Source organism: Typopeltis vanoorti, chromosome 22, assembly GCF_054136105.1.
Source record: "Typopeltis vanoorti isolate ZY-2024b chromosome 22, IOZ_Tvanoo_1.0, whole genome shotgun sequence".
NCBI lineage: Eukaryota > Metazoa > Arthropoda > Arachnida > Uropygi > Thelyphonidae > Typopeltis > Typopeltis vanoorti.
Window position 1 is genome coordinate 37,856,524 of NC_143570.1, and position 26,732 is coordinate 37,883,255.

General features: G+C 35.5%; 1 protein-coding gene across 2 annotated transcripts in view; it reads left to right on the top strand.

Moving 5' to 3' along the window:
• LOC150094329 (ubiquitin-conjugating enzyme E2 J1-like) overlaps positions 1–26,732 on the top strand; it is a 246,020-nt gene that overhangs the window by 45,202 nt on the left and 174,086 nt on the right. For both annotated transcript variants that reach the window (XM_090412082.1, XM_090412081.1), the window contains exons 4-5: positions 2,682–2,766; positions 12,241–12,346. In XM_090412082.1, the coding sequence (XP_090268208.1) occupies positions 2,682–2,766; positions 12,241–12,346 (191 nt within the window). The remainder of the gene's footprint in view (positions 1–2,681; positions 2,767–12,240; positions 12,347–26,732) is intronic.

Below are 26,732 nucleotides of genomic sequence, written 5' to 3' on the forward strand. Positions count from 1 at the left end.
AATCAAGTTCACCCTGGAAAAAGAGGTAAACAACAGCCTCCCTTTCCTAGACACACTAGTCACCCGCCAGCCTGATGGAACCTTGGTTTTCTCAGTTTATAGAAAACCCACCCATACAGGCAGATACATTCACCAACAATCCCCACTCCTCACAACAATATGGAGTGGTGAAAACACTATACAACAGGGTTGAACTAATCTGTTCTAATAACATGGCCCTAAACACTGAACTAAATCACGTCCTCAACACTTTCTCAGCCAATGGCTATCCCCCCCCCCCCCAAAAAAAACCCAAAAAATATTAAAACCTACAAACCACAGCCCCCTTCCCCCCCCTCCACAACAAGGATTTCTCTAAATCCATCACCATTCCCTACATCCGCGGCACCTCAGGAAAAAATTACCAAAATCTTAAAAAGACATGACCTGACCTGTTACAGGCCTTACAGAAAATTGGCATCCCTTATCTGCTCCAGTAAAGACCAACCACTTCCCCTAGACCTACATGGTGTATACCAGGTCCTCCCTTGCAGTTGTAAACTGTCTTACTTTGGCCAAACAGGTAGGACAGTGAATATTAGAATTTCTGAACCCAAGGACTACATCTGTTTTCACAAGTACAGCCATTCTGGTCTTGCAGACCATGCTCTGGATACACGCCACAGAATACGGTGGAAGAAAGCTACAGTCATACACCGTAGCAAATACAAATTCGAAAGACTATTTATGGAATCAGCCTCAGCCCTAAGAAACTCTCCAAACCTCAACAAATTTGGTTGTATGCGACTGCCCCAAATTTGGAAGGCTTACATCAGCAGACCTTCAGCTCAACGGCCAAGAACACCTACTTAGCCCGCTAGAGGGTACCATCAGGACTTTTAGGAGAACAATAGCTTCATCTCTTCATTCTCAGTTACTGTGTTGTATTGCCTACATGCATGCGCCTTTTTTTTGTAAGTTCCTTTTGAAGATGGCAACGTGACGTTGCCGAAATATCGGAAATATTTATTAAAGTGTAATTTAATTTATATTCGTATCTACGTTGTTCAATTCCTTAAGTGATTTAGTAATGCATAACCAACGTATAAGCTTGTCTACGAGATACTGTAGATAAATCATTTGATAACAGAAATAAGGAACAAATCTGACACACATAAATATACTAATGTGTTTCATCCAATCAACAGGTGATAAATTAACCATTCTAAATCCTTTTGAATAAAGAAAGGGAAAATGTCGCCTTTCTTTATTCAAAAGGATTTAGACTGGCAGGATCTCCCAAAACAGTTAAGCTACATTCTGGTGATATTCTTGGTGAATGTCAGCAGCACCTTGAAAAACTACTGAAAGAAAGATCATTTTGTGTGTGTGTGTGTGTGTGTGTGTGTGTGTGTGTGTGTGTGTGTGTGTAGGGGAGGGCTGGGGTGAGGACCTGAATAACAGTTACGGTAATCCCAAAATGTTCAACTAGTTTATTGGTGTGAGATCAGATTAGTATCTCTTTGCTGTTCAAGATGAAGAGATCTGTTGTTCACATTCTAAAGATAAAGGAATGAGAGGTATGTGGTGCATCTGATATGTAGAGATGGTCACTTGGTTTTCTGCCCAGGAACATCATCCTTACTTTTGACACACCCATATCTCCAACATTGTTAAAAGCAGGATATCTCAGCTTTCCTGTTAGACTCAACATCCCTAATCCACTAAGATGATTTAAATGTTAGAAATATGAGCATGCCCTAACTGCCTGTAGTGGCTTTACCATCTGTGCCCGACATGGCAGTAAAGAACATAAATCTTGCTCTGCAAATAAACCTAAATGTGTCAACTCTGAGGGAGATGATCTTACCTACTCCTGTGTATGCCGAAGGTTGAAGGATGAAAAAGAAATACATAAGGTGAAAGCAGAACAAAATATATCAGGATGCAAAGAGAAAGTTAGTCACCACAACACCTGTCCTGAAATCCTCTTATGCTAAGAAGACATATATGTTTTCTTAGCATAAGAAAACATGTATGTATAAACATGTATGTTTATTCAACCATTCAATAATTTCAGTGTACCCAAACTTTCTGATTGTGAGGACTTCTCTACAGAGAATATTAGTTGCCTGACCCTATTATGGTCTCGCTCCTGAAACAACTCTTACATTGATCCGGTTCAGTGAGAACCCACTTGTTAAGAAGTATCCATAAAAATGGATACTTTTGTATCCACTGAAAGTATACTAAATTCAGCAACCGACCCTGACACATCAGATGATCTATTAAACATTTTTCCAGAGGAAGAGATGGTCCTGCTCGTGGTGGAGTTACTATATCAGTGGGCAATCATACTCCTTTCCAGGTGTGAATTCGAAACATAAGCAGATAATAAAATAAAGCTGGAGCCAGTGAATAAATTTTTTTATTGAATAAGAGTAGTAAATTATACTATTCATTCATATGACATCATTAGAACACGTGTACAGAAAGAAATATAATTAATATGAAGTGTATGTTCATTTTTTAACTTGCATGTGATTGAGTTATGTGGAGGTGCTCTTCGTTCATGATATTTTTATTTCAGAATATGTATATCTCTACTTATTTAAAATACTCAATTCTTCAATTATTGCAAAATGTATATTAATTTTCATTTATTTAATATTCAGTATTTTTTGTTTTTTATGATTTCATAGCCCAATGGAAGGTTTGAAATTAACAAAAAAATATGCCTTAGTATATCAGGTCATCATCCTGAATCATGGCAACCATCATGGTCTAGTAAGTAGTTTTTATGAGAATTGATTTGCATTGTTTTCATTATTATTAATTCTGAATTAATATTGACAACAAATCAGAACAAAATTTCTAACTGTATGACAAAATGTAAATGAACAGTGCTTCACCAACTATACACCAACCAGTCATAGCAGTTCAGTCCTCTTTTGTTGAAATATTTGGGATTCCATTCCTTATATAGGTATACTCATTGGCTCTCCAGACTAATTACTTTGGACCTCATTTTCTTTTAAAAAATTTGTGATTGTACCTTCAAGGAATTAAAACTAGATCAACACCTTTCAGCTAGATTGTGTTATTATTTATTAGGTTTCTAGTTGATCTACCTATAATCTGTATTCTAGTTCTTCTAGTATTCTAGTACTCTTTCCACTGTCCTTTTTTTTTTTTTTTTTTTTTTTTTTTTTTTTTTTTTTTCCCTTGTGCATTTATTGATTCAAATACCTGTTTTGTTTCCTATTCTGTTTAAATTGTAGTTTCGGTCATTAAGGCATGATGCAACATTATCAGGCTACAGGTGCTGATTGGTGGGAGGGAGAGAAGAAATATCAGCAATGTTTCCAAACATCCTGGCTGTGATAACCATTCACTTTTCTGATTGAACTACAAACAATAAAACAAAACATGCTTATGGAGGAGGTTGTTTCATTTTCAGAATTAATTTCCTTAACCATAGTAATAATTTTGTGATATTTTATTCAAGAGATTTCACAATGAAATGTTAATATTAGCAATACAATTCATAGCAATTTATAATTATATTAGATTTGTAACAGATTTATTTTAATCACTAACATTATTTGATATACTTTTTGAACCTTTGTTCTTTAAGGCTCTGTATTCATTCTGTATAGTGTTTCTTTTCTACATCATACAGCTTTCCTTTCCTTAATGTAGCTTTGTTTAAAATAAACAAAGCTGAAACAATTATCCTTGTTGCATCTCCATAATCACTTGACTATTTGGTTGCAAGTTAATAATCTGGTCTAAGCAACTCTTATGATCTAAATCCATCTTTTTCTTCATTAATTTTCTTTAACCTTCTTTCAGATATGATGGCATAAATCTTTCTCAGAACAGTAGTAGGGGAATTTCTCTATAATTCTCATAATACAGTCTGATTTTCCTTTGTATAAATTGTACAATGTTCCAGCATAAAGATGTGTATAAATTCATAGATACCATACAAATAAGAAACGCCTAATTTATAGTTATATCTTTAGACTTGTTCAGAATACAATTCAGGTGGTCAGGCGATTTGAAATAGGAACTGATCATCTAGTTTTGAGCAGTATAAAAATGAGTATCAAATGAAAAGAAAAATATGTATGAAAGTTTTAAAAAAAATTCCCAGTTGACTAGCTTTCAGAAGCGAACTGCAAATTGAAATAAATATTATTGGAGAAAATGCTGAAAGAGCATGCAAACAAAAAACTAAACTTAAACTTACTGACAAAATCTGAAGAAAATAATGACTGATTCTGTCAGAGAAGCACTAGTAAATTTGTCTTAATAGATACAAAAAATTAGAGTACCATTGTGGGTTCAAGAAGTTATAAGAAGACCTGAAAAGAAGAAATCATTGAAAGTTCCTGCAAGTTAATCAGCTTTCCCTTAGTGAATACAGAGAAAGCTTGTTATGTGTAAAAGTATCTGAACAAAACTAATCAGAAGACTTATGGAAGAATATAGAAGATAACATGAAGTTCACAAATTGTTCTGGAAGTTGCTGAAAAAGATAAGAAAGGAAGTAAAGAGTACTCTAAAAGAACTGAAGTATATTTATTTGTGTGGGGGGTTCCCCCCTTTCCTTAGGACTAGTTGAACCTTCCTAGTGAGGGATTAAGTGTGTTTTATGACTGGATCTGTGTGTTGTTCACGGGCTGGCTTGCCTGTTCTGAGGGATGATAAACCTGAGTTTCTGGATGGAAAAAACTCACCTTTAGTTGAAAGAGACCAAATAAAGGTTCTTCACGTCATGGACAAGAATTGAACCCAGGTCTTTCCAACTAAAGGGTTTTGTCTATACTGACTAAACTATGGAGACTGAGAAAGAACTGAAGTGACAAAGGCGACAAACACTGAATATAAGGATAGTTTGGATGTTCAGAGTTATTACTATATGAAATTAAGTAGTGACAGCCAGAACACTGGTAGATAGTGATTTTCTATCAGAAATGTCGAAATGTACATGTAAAATTTTTACAGTGGCTAAAACAAACTCAGAAAGCCTGGTCAGATGGTTGAATTTCAAATGATTGGAGTAGAGCTCTCATAACACAAATATATATATATATATATATATATATATATATATATTTATTTATTTTTTTTTTTTTGGCGGGGGGTAAACAATGTGAGAATTACAGAGGTGTTTTTTCTACTGATGCTCAGGATAAGATTTATGTAGGCATATGTAATGCCCAAAGTACATTAACTTCTATTTAGCAGTCAGTGTCTTCTGTCTCAAGGAGCCTGCCTTTATATTCTCTAAAATACCACAGTCTGGCATCTACAACAGACATTGGCAGCTTATTCCACTCATTCATCACTCTCCAAGCAAAAAACCTAGTTCTAACACCCTTGCTAACCACACTCTTGCCCAGTTTCCATGGATTTCCCTTAGTTCTCTACCACCACCAGACCTGTTCTGAAAAATTTCCTCTGAATTAATCTTGTAAAAACCCTTCAGTAATTTGAATGCCCCAATCATATCACCCCTCTTCCGCCTAACAGCCAATTTCTGCAACCCACAGATCGTCAACCTGTTCTCATAAGGTACATTCCATAGACCAGCTATCATCTTGGTCACTTGCCTCTGGATCCTCTCTACCTTCTCCCCATCAAGAAGAAACCCTGGTGCCCAGATCTGGGCACAGTTGTCAAGATGGGGTTTTATGAAGGCTCGATAAAGAGGAGCAATAACTTGCTTGTCTGTGCTCGTCAAAGTATTCTTCAGTAACCAAGTGATCTGATGAGCTGATTTAGCCACTTTTGCAATGTGCCCCCCTAAACTTCAACTCCCTATCCACCAAACACTCCCAAATCTTTGGCCTCATCAATTTCATGGAGTACAGCGTGGTATACTGCTGCTATTTTTTTCACCCCAAAATGCATAACCTTACACTTTGCCACATTAAACTGACATCCATTCTCCTTAGCCCAGTCTTCCAATCTGTCCAAATCATCCTGTAAAATTTTGACATGAGGATTCACTGTTGCTCTACCCAACTTTGCATCATCAGCAAACAAATGAACAGTTCCTCTCAGATCCTTTCCTATATTGTTAATGAACAAATTAAACAGCAGTGGTCCAAAACAGAACCCTGTGGCACACCACTAGTCACAGCCCTTTTGAACTCTACTCCTGAATAAACTACTCTCTGATATCTCTCCATCAACCAGCCTCCTATCCATGTCACCAACCCTATATCCATCCACATCTGCCGCAGTTTACTGATTAGAATTCCATGTGGTATCCTGTCAAAGGCCTTAGCAATGTCCGGCAGTATCACTGTAAACCCATTACCCTTATCCAGTTCAGCCGTCACTGTGTTATAAAATGTGAGAAAGTTACAGAGGCATGATCTACCCTTCATAAAATCATTCTGTCCTCTGTACAGTATCCCATTATTATCTATCCATTCCTGTATTTTCCTCTTGACTACTTTCTCCAAAACCTTGACAAGGACTCCTGATATGCTGATCGGTCGGTAATTTGCAACAGCAGTCTTGGAGCCTCCTTTATGCAATGAAACTATTTCCCCCTCCTTCCACCCCCTCGGGACTAACCTAAACCTGAGACTGAAATTAAACAAAATCGTCATATAAGTTTATATCAGGGATATAAGTTTAACCTCCTTTTTGTCAGGTTTTTTCCTCCATAGCTATTATTTTAATTTCATCCTCACATTGACCATCATTTCTTATTCTGGACTCTAGTAAATCATAACTTTGAACCACTTATATTTTATCTCCCTCAATCATGAATTCATTTAAATTGCCACAAGCCATCACTTGTTTTGCTGATGTTTAAATTAAGCCTGGCTTTTTTACTTTCACCCTGTATTTATGACTGGATCTGTGTGTGTGTGTGTGTGTGTGTGTGTTCAAGGGCTGGTTTGCCTTCTGTGAGGGATGAGAAACCTGAGAAACCAATGAAAATCCAGAATGTATAGATACTCATTCTGGATTTTCCTTGGTTTTAGCCATGAGGGGGTTATGTCATCTACATATCTTAAATTAATTTTTTTTGTCTCCAATCTTAATTTCTGAAGGTTCTAAGTCAGCTATTCTCATATTCATTATAAATATTAAAAAGATGGGTTGACAAGATACACCCTTGCTACACCCTTTTTTATCATTTGGACACTTCCATTGCTCTCATTACATTCCACAATCCATTGTGGTCAACACAGTGAAATGCTTTGTTATAAATCAATTGAACAGATTAATACTTGCTTTAGAAAGTCTCTCATTCTTTCTGTTATCCATCTCATGTTTGCCTTCTGTTCTCTAGTTCCTTTCCCAAAAGTGGTCTATTCACATATATTTCTGACTTTTTTGGATTACTTTCAGCAACATAACTTTATTTTGCATGTGAAATTAAAGCAGTGGTTCTACAATTCTTGTTCTCTGGGATTTGACTTTTTTTAATTCAGATGAATAATTTTCTCTTCACATCCATCAAACTTTTTCCAAATTATATTTTAAATTAAAAATGCCAAGAAATTATATTCTTGATTTAATCCATTATCTAGGCGTAAGCAAACAATGTTTGCATGTGAAGTATCTTCATGACTGGGCCACTTGTAGAGGCTAATCAGGGCATGCGGTGCATGCAGGCGGCGCTACGAAGGGGGCGCCGCCGCTGACGGGGCACCGTTCATAAGTTCATTTTTAAGAAACAAAATTTTTATCATGAAAACAAAAAATTCTTTGAATGATCAATATTAAAATAAATAAGGTCAGATACACCAGATAAAAATTTAAAAAAATTGTATATTGCCGCTTCTTTGATCAGCTGGCTGTTTACAATTTTGCAGCGAGAGCAGGCTAAATGCTTGCCTGCAGAATGTTGTGTCCACTGCAGTCTATCTAAAGTGAAATGGTGAACGGTTTTTATGTGCAGAAACGAATTTTCGTACAAAACATTTGTTGCTAGTTAACCAGTCACATGGTACGCATCTCAGTAGGCTACTGACAGTAGCGTAGTGCGGACTATTATTTCGTCTCTGTGTCGTGTTGTGTAATAATTTCTTGTGGGTATAAATAGAAATGGAATCAAAAATTTAAAAAAAAGTTATCCAGTGCACAAAATCATAAGCATCACGCTGTGAAAGAAGCAGATGTTAAGAAACAAACTGGAGCTCTTAATAAATTTGTTAAACTATTACAATATTCTGATGCAGATTGTAACCAACTCGGTACATCAGAAATCAGAGTTGAAGAACCGTGCACATCATCCAGTTTGCATGAAAGTACTATTGAACAAGATGCATGATTTAAGGGAAAAACAGTTAGGAGAAGACTTAGTTGTAGTTGACCACAAAATTAACACATTGTTAGTCTCTGTAAATTTAGAAGATCCAGGTGAATGGGGAAATATTGATGAAAAATTAAGAGTTGTTTTAATTGAAATGGGGCCTGTTCAAAAGAAAAATATAATATATCCCAGAGATACATACAGATACATATGGTCGTAAATTTGGCGACACGTATTATAATAGAAAAATGGAAAATGGGGAGCTTGTGCCAAGAACATGGCTCATTTATTCCGAAACTTTAAATTCTGTTTTTTGATTTTGTTGCAAACCTTTTGCACCTACTGAATCAAGTAGTCTTGTAGAAGGTTATAATGATTGGAGAAATGTGAGTACAACTTTGCATATATGTGAGACTAGTTTAACTCACATGAAAAATTTCTTAAAATGGAAATTTTAAGAAATTTCCATTTTAAGTTGATAAAAATTAAAAAAACAAAACTACTATTAATTGAGACACTCAATGGAAAAGAAACATTGGATGAATATTTTAGAATGCTTGATTGAAATTATAAAATTCCTTGGTAACCAAAATTTAGCTTTTCGCAGATCATCTGATAAATTATATGTAAGTAATAACGGCAATTTTTTAAAATTAGTCGAACTTTTTGCTAAGTTTGATCCCGTTATGGAAAATGTTGAAAGGACCCTACAACGAAACAATAGAGTACACTGTTTGAGTTAAAAGATAGTTCCACTTATAAAAATTATTAAAAAATTTTAGAAGTTACTAAGAATTAAGTAACTTGTAAAATGCAAGAATTTTTTAAACTTTAGTTCAAATAAATTTTAACTTTAATTAAAATTCATTTTAATTTTGTTAGCAATTCAGGTCGGTGAGAAGGCTATAATCCCTGTATCATTATATTCACCGATTAAAGTAAAGTGGGTTTACCAAAATTTGCTTTAACTTTTGAGAATTTTTTGAATATTCGAGTTTTTAACGATTATCCTGCCTAGTCAACACCCTCTGTTAGTTACATTTAGCAAACCAACGTGTGGTTGTTCTGTCAAAATTTATTTAAGAAATTTCAAATAATTTAAATTTTTATTATCGTAAAAGAACCACACGCCCGGATCATTATTGGGGGCGCTTAGATAGACATTGCATGTGGGTTGCAAAGACTCTAGTGCTGGCTCTGAGGCTAATGACTTCACATCAATTGCCTTAGTATCCCATAATGCATAGCATACATGTTTGAAAGAGTGTGTGTTTTACATTATTGGATACTAAGTCATTAGCCTCTATATACAAGTGGTCCGTCGTGAAGATGTTTCACGCATAACCATATTTGCTCACAGTTGGATAAATGATTAACCGAAAAATATCTTTTCTTGGCATCTTTAATTTATAGTATAACCAAGTGAAAAAACTTTAAACAAATTATTATTATTATTATTGTTCTGGGAAACTCCAAGGAGTCGACAGACTCATCGAGGGAGGCCCTAACATCATGTCAAGAACAACTATTCAACATTCACACAGTATCTATCATACCTTGCCTTGAACTCATTCACGGTCGTAGCACCCACAACAGACTCTGGAAGCTTATTCCACTCATTTACCACTCTCCAAGTAAAGAACCTAGCTCTAACACCCTTGTCAACCACGCTCTTGCCCAGCTTCCATGCATGGCCCCTAGTCCTCCCACCACCAGTCATATTTTCAAAAATATCTTCTAGATCAATCTTATAAAAACCCTTCAGTAATTTGAATGTCTCAATTATATCACCCCTCCTTCGCCTATCTTCCAATTTCTGCAATCCACAAATCTTCAACCTATTCTCATAAGGTTCATTCCACAGACCTGCTATCATCTTGGTCACTCGTCTCTGGATCCTCTCCACTTCCTCCCCATCACGAAGAAACCTTGGTGCCCATAACTGGGCACAGAAGTCCAGATGGGGTCTTATCAAGGCTCGATACAGAGGAACAACAACTTGTTCGTCTCTGCATGTTAAAGTATTTTTCAGAAGCCAAGTGATTTGGCGAGCTGTTTTAGTTACTTTTGCAATGTGCCCCCTAAACTTCAACTCCCTATCCACCAACACTCCCAAATCCCTGGATTATGTTTTTACTACTTCCCAATCTAGGGATAAACCTTCTCTTGATTTCATTTATCTTTTTGAAAAGATTCCTTGTTCTTCCTGTAATAATTTTCTTGCACCTTGTGCTGTTGATTTTCTTTATTGCACGTTTTTGATGCTTTGGTAGTTCTCCACATTCTGTTGCCGAAGATATAATCTCAGATTTCTGTATTTGCCATTTGAAGTACCCATATATAATCTTTTATGTCATTGAAAGTTCTTGACAGTCAACTTCGTCATTTCTTCTGTTTTATTCCTCAAATCAAATTTTCCTTGTTACCCTTTTTATTCTCTTACTTTTGCATTCTAGTCACCCAATATTAGTAGACAATCTGCATTATTAATACTGTACATTGCTTGTTGCAGTCTACTGTAAAATTCTTTCCTCTTTTTCAAATGTTACTTTCTTCAATTATTCATGAGTGATGATTCAATTATTCATGATCAATCAGCCATGATGATTCAATTATTCATGATCAATCAGTCATTCATGATTCAATTATTCATGATCAATCAGTCATTCATGATTCAATTATTCATGATCAATCAGTCATTCATGATTCAATTATTCATGTTATAAGGGATCCAGGACGTCCTCTTAAACGATTCAACAATGACTTCTAAGGCTGGAACAGGCCATGCTAGGCCTAAATCCTTGATATGTATGATGATAGGGGATCTACACGTGTCATTCACTGGATATGCCTTTATTCTGATTTGAATTATTCTATCAGACAACAGGTTGTGTTCTAGAATGCATTTTTATATTCTTCTATGAATGCCATATCATTTTTTGTAGAAACTTTCATGTCTAAAGTAATAAATCCTAGTCACTCAGTATCATTTGATCCATTCCTCACCAAAAAGTTCACAATTTTCTCAAATTTTAACCCAAGTTCTTTTAATATTTTTCTTTATTAGTTTGTTTTCCTTGCTACATGCATTTTACATTTTATGTAAATTAGTAACAGATGCATTATCTTCTGAAATTAAATATCAGAAGCTTTCATCTAGCATCATCATTCTTGTTAATTTGATTGGAAGTTTCTCTCTGCTCTTTTCTGGTAAGCATTTTGATGCTTTCCATTTGGGTATCCCCCATCTTCTAGCATCATATCTCAATTAACTTAAGCCTGTACTCATAAGGTTTTCTTGGCAGAATGTAAAGTATTGGTTTGCCATTGCTTTCTTCAGTGTTTGTGGCACATGTTGGCCTCAGGGATCACTGTCTGCACGCTATGGGAGGCCCTACCACAAGAAACTTTCAATTCTCTAAACACCATAGCCAGATTTGTCCTTCTCACCACATCAAAGTGTGCATCTGACTTGGGAAAGGTGCCTTTCATTATAAAGGCACAATAAATAATGAAGAGTTAAAAGATGATGATGAAAATAGATAATAGTATAAGCAAAGCTGGCATGGGGTACCAGTTGAATAAATTTCTATGAATTCATGTAAGAAACCTAGCTGAAACATTAAGGTGGTAGGATACAACATTTTAAACTGATTTTAACATGTCAGAAAGTTTGGATGTCTAGAGCCAAAACACTTGAAGGCTGGAGACCACCAGTATGAATAATACTATTCATATCCAGAATAATATTAAATAATAGCGAAAATATTATAGATGAACTCGACCCATTAATTTTCATGTGAGTGTCAGCTGAGCTAACCTATGGGGGTATGGTCATTTAAACAGAATGGAAGAGGAAAAGTTAGTTACAATACAGGTGTTTTAAATATTTTAATATTTCAGTATATATTTTAGTGTTTAAAATGTTGGTTTAATGCATGTGAGTTAATATTTTTCTTTGTGTTTTATAGTTCGAACAGCATTATTGGCAATTATTGGTTTCATGCCTACTCATGGCAATGGTGCGATTGGTTCATTAGATTTTACTACTGAAGAACGACAGTCATTAGCAAACAAGTATGTTCCATTTTCTTTCTTTTTTTTTTTTTTTTTTTTTTTTCTGTGGTTGAAATGTGTATCAATTGTTTTACAAGTGCTTAACTCCTTATTTTCTATGATTTCATCAGATAGTTCAAATTTATATGTTTTTTTTTTTTGTATATAAGGGCTGGGCAGAAATATCTAGAATAGTTTTTAGTAGGGAAATTTTAACTTCTACAAATTACTTAGTTTTCTCCAAAGTATAATTCCTATTATTTCAGTGATCATTCCATCTTTTCTCATATGGAGGTTATAGGATGGGTTTCTCTTGGAAACTTGGGAGTTCTTACTGTCTGATGAACACACTAGTTGAACATGCAGGTGTCAGATATATAGACTTCAGACGTCATAGCCTTAGTTGCTTTGGCTGTAATTCTAATAACATTCATTTATTGTTCAACATATTCCTTAGCCTTTTTAGTGATGTCCTACAGTTCTGTATTGTATTCAGTTGTATATCTAATAACCTCTTCAGATTTTCTTTTCAGAGTGCTTTTCATCTGGAGAATGAGAATGGTATGTGCAAGTGGTTGAAATAAGTCTAACAAACAAGATAAGGAAACCATAGTAATTCTACTCATCTCAGATTCCTGTAAATTCAGGGGCACATGGTATATTGTCATGGGGCAGTGAGTGACTTCACTATTATAGCGCTTGATATAGCAAAATTCTACTGTACTGTGACAACTCGTATGTATTACAACTTTTATAAGATTTTGCTATTTTTCAAATGGACATGAAATTAATTGTAATTATATTTAATTAAGTTAGTCAGAAACATGTCACTAACCGATTCATTTGGAATTAAAATATTAATTCCATATTACTGAATTGCTTTCTTATTCAGTTCACATAATATACACAAGGAAAATTCAAAAATATATCAGAGAATTTGCTTTATAGTTTCCAACTTTGGAACTTAAGTAGAATATATCTGGCAATGTCTATGGATATCACTTAAAAAAAAAAAAAAAAAAAGCAGTTGCAGTTTAGCTTTTTGGACAACTGATTGCATAAACATTTTTCACTGCATCATATTATGTGTTCAAGGAGGAATGTGTATCAAGCACCTACAAACTTATGACAGAAATATAATACGATGCAAGAGTCATACAAAACATCCACACTGAATCATTTGGGATAAGAAACATTAAAGAGAGAGTAATTCATGGTCTAGTCTTGATTATTAGACTACACCTTTGGTGCCAAAGAAAGACATCAGCAGTGCTTTTCTTATTACTCAGTGTCTTTAAAATAGGAATACAACTCAATGAATTAATTCAGTGTGGATGTTTTGTATGACTCTTGCATTGTATTGTATTTCTGTCATAAGTTTGTAGGCATTTGATACACACGTTCTTCCTTGAACACATAATATAATGCAGTGAAAAATGCTTATGCAATCAGTTGTCCAAAAAGATAAGCTGCAACTTCCTTTTTTATTTTTTATTTTTTTTTTAAAGTGATATCCATAGACATTGCCAGGTATATTCTGCTTAAGTTCCAAAGTTGGAAATTATAAAGCAAATTCTCTGATATATTTTTGAATTTTCCTTGTGTATATTATGTGAACTGAATAAGAAAGCAATTCAGTAATATGGCATTAATATTTTAATTCCAAATGAATCAGTTAGTGAAATATTTCTGACTAACTTAATTAAATGTGATTACCTTTCATGTTCATTTGAAAAATAGCAAAACCTTATGAAAGTTGTAATACATATGAGTTGTCACAATACAGTAGAATTTTGCTAGATCAAGCACTATAATAGTGAACTCACTCACTAAAATTAGCTCATTACCAGAAAAACCTCAATAGTATCAGTACTGTGCTAAAAAAAATTGACTCTTGCAAACCTTCCACTTCAACATTGTTTCCATAAATTTAAATTACAAGAGATTTTGTTGGTGATTAACATGTTCATTCTGGGCAGAGAACATGTTATACTCATCTCACGTCATACTTGACTTAGGGGAAAGAAATGAGAATTTGTCTTCTACATCTTGTTTGCATATTGGGTGGGGACCTCACAAATCATGGCATGTGTCTCAGTTGAAACTAAAACTACATAGAGGCAGAAAAAGAATGTTTGTTTCAGGAAATATTAAAACCTGATAATTAAGGGAAATCCTATATTTGATTGGTATATTTAAAAGGTGTAAATATGTGAGCTGACATTAAGAAGACACAGACAATGTGAGAGTGATTGGCATATATATAGGGTGGCCCCATAATTCTTAGTGCAATTTTAAACTTTAATAGGTCCAACATTATAAAAGTTACAGATTTGTAGTATATAATAGCTTAAAGAGTATGTAATTAAGTTTTATCTACAATGATTTGTTTCTTATTAGTGCTCAACATGACGACCATCTTGTGCGATGCATGTTATAGGTGATTTTAGAAGTTCCAGAAAACATTTAGTAGTTGCTGAGCAGTGACTGCATTAATTGTGCTTGTAATTTTAGTCTTAAGGTCATCGAGAGAAACAGATTTTGAAGCATACACGACTGTTTTGATGGGACCCAATAAGAAAAGTCTAACGGAGTCAGGTCAGGTGACCAAGGTGGCCATGCAAGAGCACCTCCTCTACCGATCTACCTGTCTGTGAAAGTGTTATCCAAAAACTTTTGTACATGTGTCACATAGTGACAGGGTGCCCCATCCTGTTGGAAATTGTTTTTATTCATAAGATTTAATCTCCTCTAATTCGGGAATAAAAAAAATTCTGAAGCATTGCTAAATAAGATTTACCCTGACAGTGAACTCATCAAAAAAGAATGGCTCAATAACGCAACACCTTCTAATCGCTCACTACACATTAACTTTTGGTGAGTCTCTTTCGTGTTGCCACATTCCCTGCGGCTTCTCTGTACCCCAAATGTGGCAATTGTGATTGTTAACTTTTCCACTTATGTGGAATGTTGCTTCATCTGAAAAAGTAAACATGCCAATAACATCTGTGTCATTTTCCATTTGTGTCTTCATCAGTTGACTGAAATCCACTGTCGCATGATAATCCTCTTCTTGCAGCATTTGAACAGTCATAATTTTGTAAGCATATTTATGTGGAATGTTGCTTCATCTGAAAAAGTAAACATGCCAATAACATCTGTGTCATTTTCCATTTGTGTCTTCATCAGTTGACTGAAATCCACCGTCGCATGATAATCCTCTTCTTGCAGCATTTGAACAGTCATAATTTTGTAAGCATATTTATGGAGTTGTCTGGTTAGAATTCTGTGCACTGTGGTTTTTGGTGCATTTAAATCAGCAGTAGCACGTCGCACTGATTTCTTGGGCCTCTTATCAAATGCCCTTTCAATTTTAACCATGTTTGCTTTCCTTGATGAATGCCTCCCTGATCTGGGTTTGTCATGAATTGATCCAGTTTCTTTGAATTTTTTCATTGATTTATTAATCAAATTTCTGTGGGGAGCCTCCTTGTTATAATGGGCAGAGAATTTTCTTCTTACTGCTGTTATGGACTTGAGTTCAGCAAGCCACTGGATGCAATTGACTTTTTCTTCAACATTTGCCATCTTCAGTCACACCAGTCTAAAAAAAAAAAAAGAAAATTGTAATGAAATAATAATATTTGTGCATCAAAAATTCTAATAGTTATACTTTCAAATGATATAACTACTTTATATCAAAACTAGTACTTTATCTTCTTTATCTACTAAGTAGTTAACTACTTTTTATCAAAAGTATTTAACTACTTTTGAAGCAGTTAAAGATCAAAACTGCACTAAGAATTATGGGACACCCTGTTAAGAGAGAGTGAAAGAATAGATATGAATAGAAATACATTCATTAGAGGCAAATGAATGATTTCTTTTTGATTAATTTTTTTTTCCAACTAAATGGTGTATCTTTAGTATATTATTGTAGTTTTTTAGTGGATTTGTTTGTATTAGTAATATAATAGTAGAAATATTGTTAATTTTTAAGTCATAAAAATGTTACCAAAAACTCTCCACAATAAGGCAGTGTTAAAAGTCCAAGTTACCATAGATGCCAGTGAGGAGAACCTTTACTTCTAATTTGTCCTTCTCAGCAGAAAAGTTGCAGCAGTAATGTTGATAATATTAGTGAGGATAATATATTTGAAATATCCTGATTAAAAGAAATCAATAGAAAATTGACTAGAAAATTGGAAAAAGTGAAGAAACATTTAAAGAAACTTAAAGGATAAGAAAAAGAATCAGAACAGGAAGCAGGAAAGAACCGAAGTTTGTAAGAGTAATAAAGTAAGTTGATTAAAATATGAGAAAAGAAGTAATATGGTATACGGTCATGAAATTTGCGTTTGCTATTGCAGTCAATAGTTTGAGTTTCCCCAGGCAAAAATTAATATCTGACAAATTTAATAATAATAATAAAAGGGAAGTAAAAGAGAGAGTTCTTGTTGAAACTAAAGACAAGTTGTGACAACATTATTTTACAGGTATCTCCATAGAGTCAGAAGACACATTGCAGGAGATTCATTATTCATACCCTAGCCATTATTCACACAATACCTATCATATTTTTGGTCAAACTCATTAACTGACGAAATACTCACTATCACCTTTGTCAATCCATTCTGCCCATTTATGACCCTACAAACAAAAAAATCTAATCCTGTTACCCTTGTTAACCCACACTCTTGCACAATTTCTGTTGGTGACCCCTTGTTCTCTCTGGTGGTGATGATGACAAACTCAGAAGGCAGCTTTCAGCTATATCATGGAATGAGAAATTGGAAGGAAAGGAGATCTGTGCTGCTTGGGATCTGTTTAGGAACTGTCTGGCAGAGGCAATGTCTGAATGCATTCCAAAGTCTAAAAGGTTAGGTGTGAAATGGATGGATGAAGGTGAAGCATGCAATTTGGAATTAGGAGGCAGCATAAGGTGATTGGTTGCACAAGGAGTACAAAGAGCAAGCAAAAAGGTAACTCACCTGGTAAGGGTAGCATAAGTGCAGTATGAGAGCAATTAGCTAATGAGGCCAAAAGGAATCCTAGGGAGTTTTTTCGATACATTGCCAGTAGAAGAAAGAATGATTATGGAAAGATGATACTGGCTGGAGAGAATGGTAGAATGATAACCAGCAGTTCATAAAGGTATTTCATTCTCATGAAAGTAACATCATGCAGAATTTGAGAGTAGTTAGGAGGAAGTACCGCTGATGGTGAGTGAACAGGAGGTATATGAGGAATCGAGTAAACTTGATGGCATATCACCGCTTGTTTTGAGGAAATGTTCCGGGAGTTAACAATTGTTTTTGCTTACCTCTTTAACCACGAGTCTTAGATTTGTCCATGTTCCAAAGGAGTAGAAAGAGGGCAAAATTTTTCTGCTGCATAAAGGTGGTGATAAGACTGAGGCTTCAAATTACAAGCTAATCTGTCTGTCTGTCTGGAGTTGTGGTAAAGGTGTAAGAGAGGCTAGTGAGGATTCAGGATTCAGAATTGGGTTGATTACAACAACATTCTCTTTGATGGACATGGGTTTGCTAAAGGAAGACTGTATTTCAGCAATCTATTTACTTGCTTTAACAAGGTGACAGGTGCATTGGACAAAGGAGAAGCATACATGGTGGTATATTTAGATTTTGCTAAAATAATGATGATATACAGTTGTTTCATATGATGCAAAGTTGGGAAAACTGAAGAGTAGAGCAGATGTGGTCTTACAAGAAGACTACATATATCCGTATATGAGCAGCCAAAAGGTGTCTCACCTTATTATTAAAATACTCAGGGTTAGAGATAGTCGTTGGAAGTTTTTCCTCTTGGCTATACTATAAATTAAAGATGCCAAGAAATTATATTCTTGGTTTAATCCTTTATCCAAGTGTAAGCAAACAAAGTTTGCACCTGAAGTATTTTCATGACTGGGGCAACTTGTATAATGTAATATGAAGTCATTAGCTTCTATATATGAGTTGCCCAGTCCTGAAAATACTTCAGGCACAAACTTTGTTTGCTTACACTTGGATAAAGGATTAAACCAAGAATATAAAAGGATTAAACCATGAATATAATTTCTTGGCATCTTTAATTTATAATCCATCCTTTATCACTTGTATAAGCTGTTATACCATTTGTCATCTACTCAACAGCATGAAAGCAAACCTTTATCCATCCTGTCCCTAAAAAAGAGACATGAAAGTTAACCATCAGACCTATGTCCATTGCATCAGCACTTTTGAAAGTGGTTAAGAACCAATATGGATTCTGCCACTTGTTCTGTAGCAGACTTCCTTGCTAACTTGACCTGCTTATGGATGTTTGGATATTTCCAAGGTATTTGTTGTTTGGCATAGAATCCATTTTGCAAGCCATCTTAGTCTCCCTCATGTTATTTGTGATTGTATTGCTAATTTCTTTTCTGGTTCATTGCATGACAGCAGATGGCTTTTTTCATCGGATTTCTGTATCATTACTGGAGTTCCTCGGGATTCTCTTTTCTCACCTGTGCTTCTCCTACATCTCAGTGACCTCTCTAACCTCCGATCTTATCTGTAGTTTTGCTGATGATGACACTACATTCATTCTTTTTCTTCAGTTGAGAAACTTTCTACTCGAAGACTTAAACTTCAAGATCTTTCATAACCTGTGTCTTAAACAGTGACCACATAATATAATCTAGCAAATTTCATTGTTGTCAAAACTTATTCTTGTCTTATTACCTAGAAAAAAAGATCCTACTTCATTCTCTCTTCTTCAATCATGTTCTGATCTCCACTCATCACCTTTCTCTTCTTGGGTTGCCTTTCTTATCTAGCTTTTATTGTATAAACATCATACCCATGCTCCTCAGCCTCCAAAACACTTAGTGTTTATTTATTTTTTGGTTCAGAACATTGAGTTTCTGTTCAAGTTCTTCTAACACTTAAAATCTCAAACCAACTTTAGAATATTGTTCTCGTGTTTTTTTTTTTGGGTGGGGGGTTATGTGCAAAACTTTTTTTTAGAATTTTCAGTTGTAGACATATGAGGACAGTCTGCCTTTTAGATGGCCCCTCTGCTATAGTCACTTTATAGTTACTATGTTTTTGCATTATGCCTTTTTAACAGGTAGTACTTTGATGTGTGTGTGTGTGTGTTACTCCATTGAATTGGTCACCACCGTTCCTTACTTTCCTTTAATCATGTAACTCATCTAACCAATCTTTTATCTTCTTTCTTCATTCCTTTTGCTGTTTTATTTGAAATATCTTTCTCTGCACTGTTTTTTTATTCCTAATGAATAGAATTCCTAGCATTTTTGAGAAATGCTAGTAAATTCCTTCTTCTCACTTGCCCACATATGGCACTGTGTGGTTTTGTGATGGGAAACAAGTATGTGTGGGGTTAGTGTGTGTGTGTGTGTAGGGGGGAAGGCACACACACTCGCACACACTATTCATTTTCTTTTTTCTGTTTATAGAAAATAGTCTTTACAAGTTGGAGAGATTTAATGGCTTCTGTGCTTGGGAACAGCAGTGATCCCAAATCTCAATAAGTACATAGTATATATCGCTGTATTACTTCACCACAAAGCTGGGAAGCAATTATTGGGAGACGATTTCACTTAACATGTACAGTTTATTTTTATCTAATGATAGAGGATGCTAGATTAGGAATTTAGTTATTTTCTAATGTTTTACAATTTAAGTGTTGCATATATAATTTAATATTATGAATAATTTAACATTATAAATCTTGTAAAAATAATCAGAATTTAACATTATGAATATTTTTACAAATTGTTTGTTAGTATATTTTTAGTTTGGCTTCATAACACGTATATCAGCATTTGCGATGTACCCGTTATTGATATTATTGTAAAAATAAAATGTAAAGCATTTGAAATTTTGATGTACTTACTAGATTCTGATAATTATGTTACTTTCAATCCTTGTTATTGTAATTTATTATCCAGTGTTTTGTTTAAAGAATTATCCAGTGTTTTGATAAGACATTCTTGTTATGCTAACGGAGACAAATGTGTCAGCCATTATACGTAACTTCTCACTTGCCACTCATGTGGAGTGCGCATGCTCACCGAGGAGTTTGATAGGTGATTGACAGCCGACAAGGGAGCTTTCAGTATCAAGGTAACGAAGAAAAAGAAGAGAGCTAATGGGAGTTTAAGGACGCAGACCGGAGAAATTTTGTTGTTAGAACGTTTCTTATATGACAGTCGGAAGAATATTAATAGAAGATTCTGAAAAGGAATCGTAGAACTGTGAGTCTTTAAACTGGAGGAGTTGAGACTATCAACAAGTATATAGTAAATAAGAAGATATTACAGTCAATGTTCTAAAGGAATGTTCGAGGCAATGCTGATTGGAAAGTCTCATCTGTCTTAAGGACACCAGATATATTTGTTATTTCTGCTGGAAAAGGTGACTGAATTAGCTCAACTTAGATATGTTGTTTTTGAAGTAGTAGAAGAAACTTCTTTCTCTGGTACAAAATTTAGTAAAGTGTGTGTCAAATAGAATTGCAGAGATAAGAATATTTTATACGTCAGTGAGACAGGAGGAATAATCTTGTGTACTACATAAGGGAGATAAAGAAAGGATCCTATAGAAAAGAAGAAGAAAATTTTATATTTTCAGATAAAGACCCGAACAAAGAAACTGACTATGAACATTTTTTGTTGTGAAAATAAGGTGTTTAGTCTAGTAGATGTGATTAAGTATATGTTAAACAGTCAAATAATAGAGTGAGTCAGAGATTGGGTGATTTTAATATTTTTGGATAAGAAAATCTGTAGAATGTAGATTTATTTTAGAAGGCCTTGGATCCAGTATTTTGAAGTTATGTGATTTTATTTAAAGTGTATATATTGTTTTAGTTTTATTAAATGTGTACTTTTTTTTTTTGTATTTGGTCTTGTGTCAGTGATTTTTCGGATTCTAAAAGTAACATTGCCATCTTCATGGGAACGTACAACTATATGACACGTGCATGCAGGCACTACAAAAAGCAAATGAAGCAGAAGAGAGAGAACTACTGTTTTTCCTAGAGTCCTAAAGGTGCCCCTAGTGTGCTATATTGGGTTGTCTTGGCTGTTGGGCTGAAGTTCTCAAGATGCATGCTTCCCAAATTTGGGGCAGTCTCATGCACCCAAATTTTTTGAGGTTTGGAAAGATTTTTAGAGCTGAGGCTGATTCCATGAACAATCTTTCATATTTAAATTTGCTGCGGTGTATTAACGTGGCTTTCTTCCATCATATTCTGTGGCAGGTATCCAGAGCATGGTCTGCAAGCCCAGAGTGACTGTACTGGTGAAACCGGATGTAGTCTTTGTGTTCGAAATCCTGACATTTGCTGTCCTGCCTGTTTGGCCAAAGTAGGACAGTTTACAGCTGCAAGGGACCTGATATATCCCGAATAGCTTTGTTTACGTCAGCTAGGAGAACTCACATAGCGGTAATTTGTTCTCGTAGTAGGGCGAAGCTAGCGCAGTTATAAATGCAGAGAGCCTTCTGTGAAGAGAAACTGTGCTTTAATTTTACACTATTTGGGATTATCTCATTATCCTGGCAGTGTTTTAAGAAGGTCAAATGATTTAGTTGTCTCGATATCTTCAGCTTTAGTTTGCTGTATTGGCGGGCCTTGCATACGATAGAATCTCTGTGGATGATTGTAATTCTTGTAGATAGGCTTATACGTTGGTAACACATGACTATTAAATTATTTAAGGAATTTACAATGCATACTGGAATATTAATTAAAAGAAACTTTAATAAATACCTCCTATAGTTCAGCAATGTCACATTGCCATCTTCATGGAAACATATAACTATGACACGTGCACGCAGGCACTACAAAAAGCAAATGAAGCAGAAGAGAGAAACGACGAGAACAAATTATCACTACGCGTGTTCACCTAGTCGACGTAAACAAAGCTATTTGGGTGCTAGAGAAGGAGCTTTCTGACACGCTGAACCACGACCTTTGGACGATTCTCTATTATGTCTTGCGCACTTCAGCAGCAAAATAATTTGAAAAGATACGAAGTCGGCACATCAAAAAATTTGAAAACTTGAAAAAGGACTTTACCTCCAAACCTCAACAACCACTCAACACTGTAATCAACCTTTCTTTCGTTACTTTGAAGTCTGAGGCACTCAATGCACTGGCACGTGGCCACAATTTTGCCATAACTCCTAAGAAAATACTGGCCAAAGAAATAATGATCAGATAGAACATGGTGCTTAAGGGTCAAAGCTGTATAACTGAGAGGAGACCTCCATATAGCCTTTAAAGGAATGCGGAGAACCGACCAGGGCTTCTGACGTAATGTCCAATCCTCACCTTCTCGTGGTGCACCCTGTTGGGTATCTACTTTGATACTGAACGAACGAGGATGGGCTGGCAATTTGGGATTTAGCCGACCAAATTGTATTCTTATTGGTTAAACCAAAATAAAAAATGATGGTACAACATGACAAAATTTCATGCCGGCTGGGGCGTTGCCCGGTTAAACAAGGCCCCCGTTGTTTTCGCCAGGGAACCAGGGCGAACAGCGAAAAGTCAGCTACTGGAACAAATCTAAAAACAAACCCCAACTCAACATCACCAGAGTTAAAGATCGGTACTATCAACGTAAGAAGCCTGAATGGCAAAGAAATGGAGCTTGCTGAGGAATTAGATAAGTACCAGATCGACATAATAGGGGTGACTGAAACAAAAAAGACCAAAACTGGTGAGATCTTTCTGAGCAATAAATACAAAATGTTATATTCAGGCAATGACAATCAAGGAAAAGAAGGAGTAGCCATAGTATTCAACACAAAATATGAGGCTAATCTTCTTGAATGGCAGTCAGTCTCAAGTAGAGTAATGTGGGCAAATATGAGAATGGGGAACTGGACAATGAGACTTATTTGTGCCTATGGTCCCACAGAAGGTTCTACTAAGGTAGAAGTGCAGGAATTTTTTGACGCTTTAGAAAAAGCAACTGACACAATGAAAACGGAAAAGTTGGTCCTTGTTGGGGATCTAAATAGCAGAGTAGGAAATGATTGTGAGACATATAAAAATATTTTGGGAAAATTTGGAGAAAAGAGCAAAGCTAATAATAATGGCAAATATCTGTTGGATTTCTGCTCAGGACATGGACTGGTTATTACTAACATCATGTTCCAACATAAAAATGTGCACAAATTCACATGGAGAGAAGAGGCTAGGAATAAGAAAAGTCTCATTGACTATATTATTGTTGATAGTGATGTTTTCTCCCTGGTGCAGGACACCAGAGTGTACAGAGGATTTGAAATTGGAAGTGATCACTATTTAGTCTTGAGCAGGATAAAATTGAATTTCATATTGAAAAGAATAACATGTAAGAAAGTTTTAAAGTGAATAAAAGTTGAGCAGCTCTCAGATGTGAACTGTAGACTAAAATACAGAAAGATTATTGAAAAGAAAATGAAAGAGTTTGAGAACAGGAATCAAACTTTGGAGATTCAGTGGCAAACTCTGAAGAAAACATTGATTGATTCTGCCAGAGAGGCATGTGGTGAGGTTGTGTGCAAGAATAAAAAAATCAGAACTCCCTGGTGGACACAGGAAGTTAAAAAGGCAGTGAAGGAAAAGAAGAAAGCATATCAAAAGTTCCTGGCAAATAAGTCAGCTTTTACTCTTACAGAATACAGAGACAAATGTAAGAAAGCTAAACAGTGTGTAAAACTAGTTAAACAAAAGTCATGGGAGGACTTTGGCAAGAATATAGAAAATAAATATCAAGAAGGTGGCAAAATATTCTGGAGGTTGTTGAAGAAGCTAAGGAATGGAGGAAAGAGTGCTGTAAAAGGAGTTAGAGATGATAAAGGTGAAAACAGGAGAAAAAGATATCCTTGAAGTATGGAGTAATTACTTTGAAAAACTGCTAAATGAAGCAAGCAGTGATGACAGCACGGTGATAAAAAACATTGACCAGGCATGCAGTCAGGAATACATATCCATACTTGAAGTAGAAAAAGCTATCAAAGGCTTGAAATGTGGAAAGGCATCAGGAGTAGATGATATTCGACCAGAAATGCTGAAGTATGGTGGTATAAAAGTCTTACAGTGGCTGCACTGCATAGTTCAGAAGGCCTTGACTGAGGGATGAATTCCCGATGATTGGAGTAGAGCTCATAGTACCCATATATAAAAAGGGAAATAAAACTGAATGTGAGAATTACAGAGGTATTTCCCTACTGAGTGTTCCTGGCAAGATCTATGCAAGTATACTTGAGAAACGGTTGAGAAGAATTGTGGAAGAAAAGCTTGGTGAAGAACAAGCTGGATTCAGGCCAAATAGAGGCTGTCAGGATCAGATCTTCACTTTACGACAAATAGTCGAGAAAGCATGGGAATATAACAAAGATCTGTATTTAAATTTTGTCGATTTGGAAAAGGCATATGACAAGGTGCCAAGAGAGAAGCTATTCAATATGCTGCAGTTATATGGTGTCAATGGGGCATTATATCAAGCAATACTTAGTCTTTATTTGAGTTGTAAGTCAGCAGTTAGAATTGAAGGAAGTACATGAAGATGGTTTAATGTTAAAACTGGTGTGAGACAAGGATGTACATTATCCCCTCTGTTATTCATTATCTATATGGATCACATTATGAAGGATAGTGGTATTAAACCTGATATCAAAATTGGAGATGTTAATGTCAGCTCTTTGCTTTATGCGGATGATGTTATACTTCTAAATAAATCTGCTACAAGTCTGCAAGATTCTCTGACTAAATTGAATAGCTGTTGTAATTGATATGGTATGAAGGTCAGCAATAAAAAGAACAAGACAATGAAAATAGGCAGAATCATTGAAAATGTCACCTGTGTTGAATGGAGAACCTGTGGAACAAGTAAAACATTTCAGTTACTTAGGCACGATTTTTACTGAAGATGGTAAATTAAATATAGAAATAGACAACAGAATCAGCAAAGCTGGTATGGTGGGAAGTCAGTTGAATAAATTCATATGGAATAAGAGAGAAATTAGTCGGAACACTAAATTAGCTGTATACAAGACAGTTTTCAAACCAGTTTTAACTTATGGATCTGAGAGCTTGGTCAGAAGTAAAACACTTGACCAAAGACTAGAGACCGCAGATATGAGAGTCCTGAGAAAGATTAGAGGCGTGAACAGATGGCATCAATGGCAATATCATATTAAAAATGAGGATATTAGGAAAGAACTTGACATTGTCAGCATCCAGGAATGCGTTAGCAGAGCTAATCTCAGGTGGTATGGTCACTTAAATAGAATGGGAGTGGAAAGATTAGCAAAACAAGTGTTCTCTGCCATGTTGGCAGGAAAACGACCCAGAGGAAGACCAAGATATAGGTGGATTGATACGGTACAAAGTGCCTTAGATGATAGAAATATAAGATCTGATAATGTTGGAGTCTTGACAAGTAACAGACTGATTTGGAGGAAAATTGTAGATAGGAAGTTAGTAATGATGTAAATTTTTCATGTAGTACTGTCATATCCTGTACACCCCCCTTGAGGGTACATGGCAGGAATTTGATGATGATGATGATGATAGAACATGGTATCTTCAGTCTTCCAAACCATATCGCCAACAATATCAGAAGGGATGTAGCCAGTGTTCTCACCAAAGGAAGACCACCAAAAACCAATATCTGAAGGAGAATATAAAGCTCTACAAGAAATGAATCAAAACAAAGAAATAGTAATCACCAAAGTGGATAAGGGAAATGCTACTGTGATTCTCAACCAAACAGACTACACAGGTAAGCTTAATGCTTTATTGTTAGATTGGGCTATCTACCTCCCTGTTGAGTATAATCCCACCAGCTCCCAAATTAGAACACTCCAAAGGCTCCTTAAGAAGGTCATTTCTTAGCCCGTGGAAGTTACCAACAAACAGAAACCTTTTAACTCTAGACCCCCCCCCCCCCGAATATATGGACTTTCAAAAATACATAAACAAAATGTGCCATTGTGTTCCATAGTGGATGGCATTGATTACCCCCCCCCCCCCCCCCCACACACATACAAATTAGCCAAAGCGCTCACATACTATCCTGGCAACACACCATCACACACAAAAAAAACTCAGCCCACTTCAATGCTGTTATAGAAAACCTCTCACTCCAGCATACTGCTGATAATTGTCAGTTTTGATGTCTCCTCCCTATTCACAAATGTCCTACTCAAGGAAACCTTAGAACTCATCCAAGCCAAATTTACTCCTGATATCTCAGCCCTATTTCAGTTCACAGTGAACTCAGGCTGTTTCGTTTTGCAAAGAAAATTCTACAGACAGATAGTGGGGACAGCCATGGGTTTACCACTCTCTCCACCCCTGGCCAACTTCTTAATGGAGACTTTTGAAGAGAAAGCCT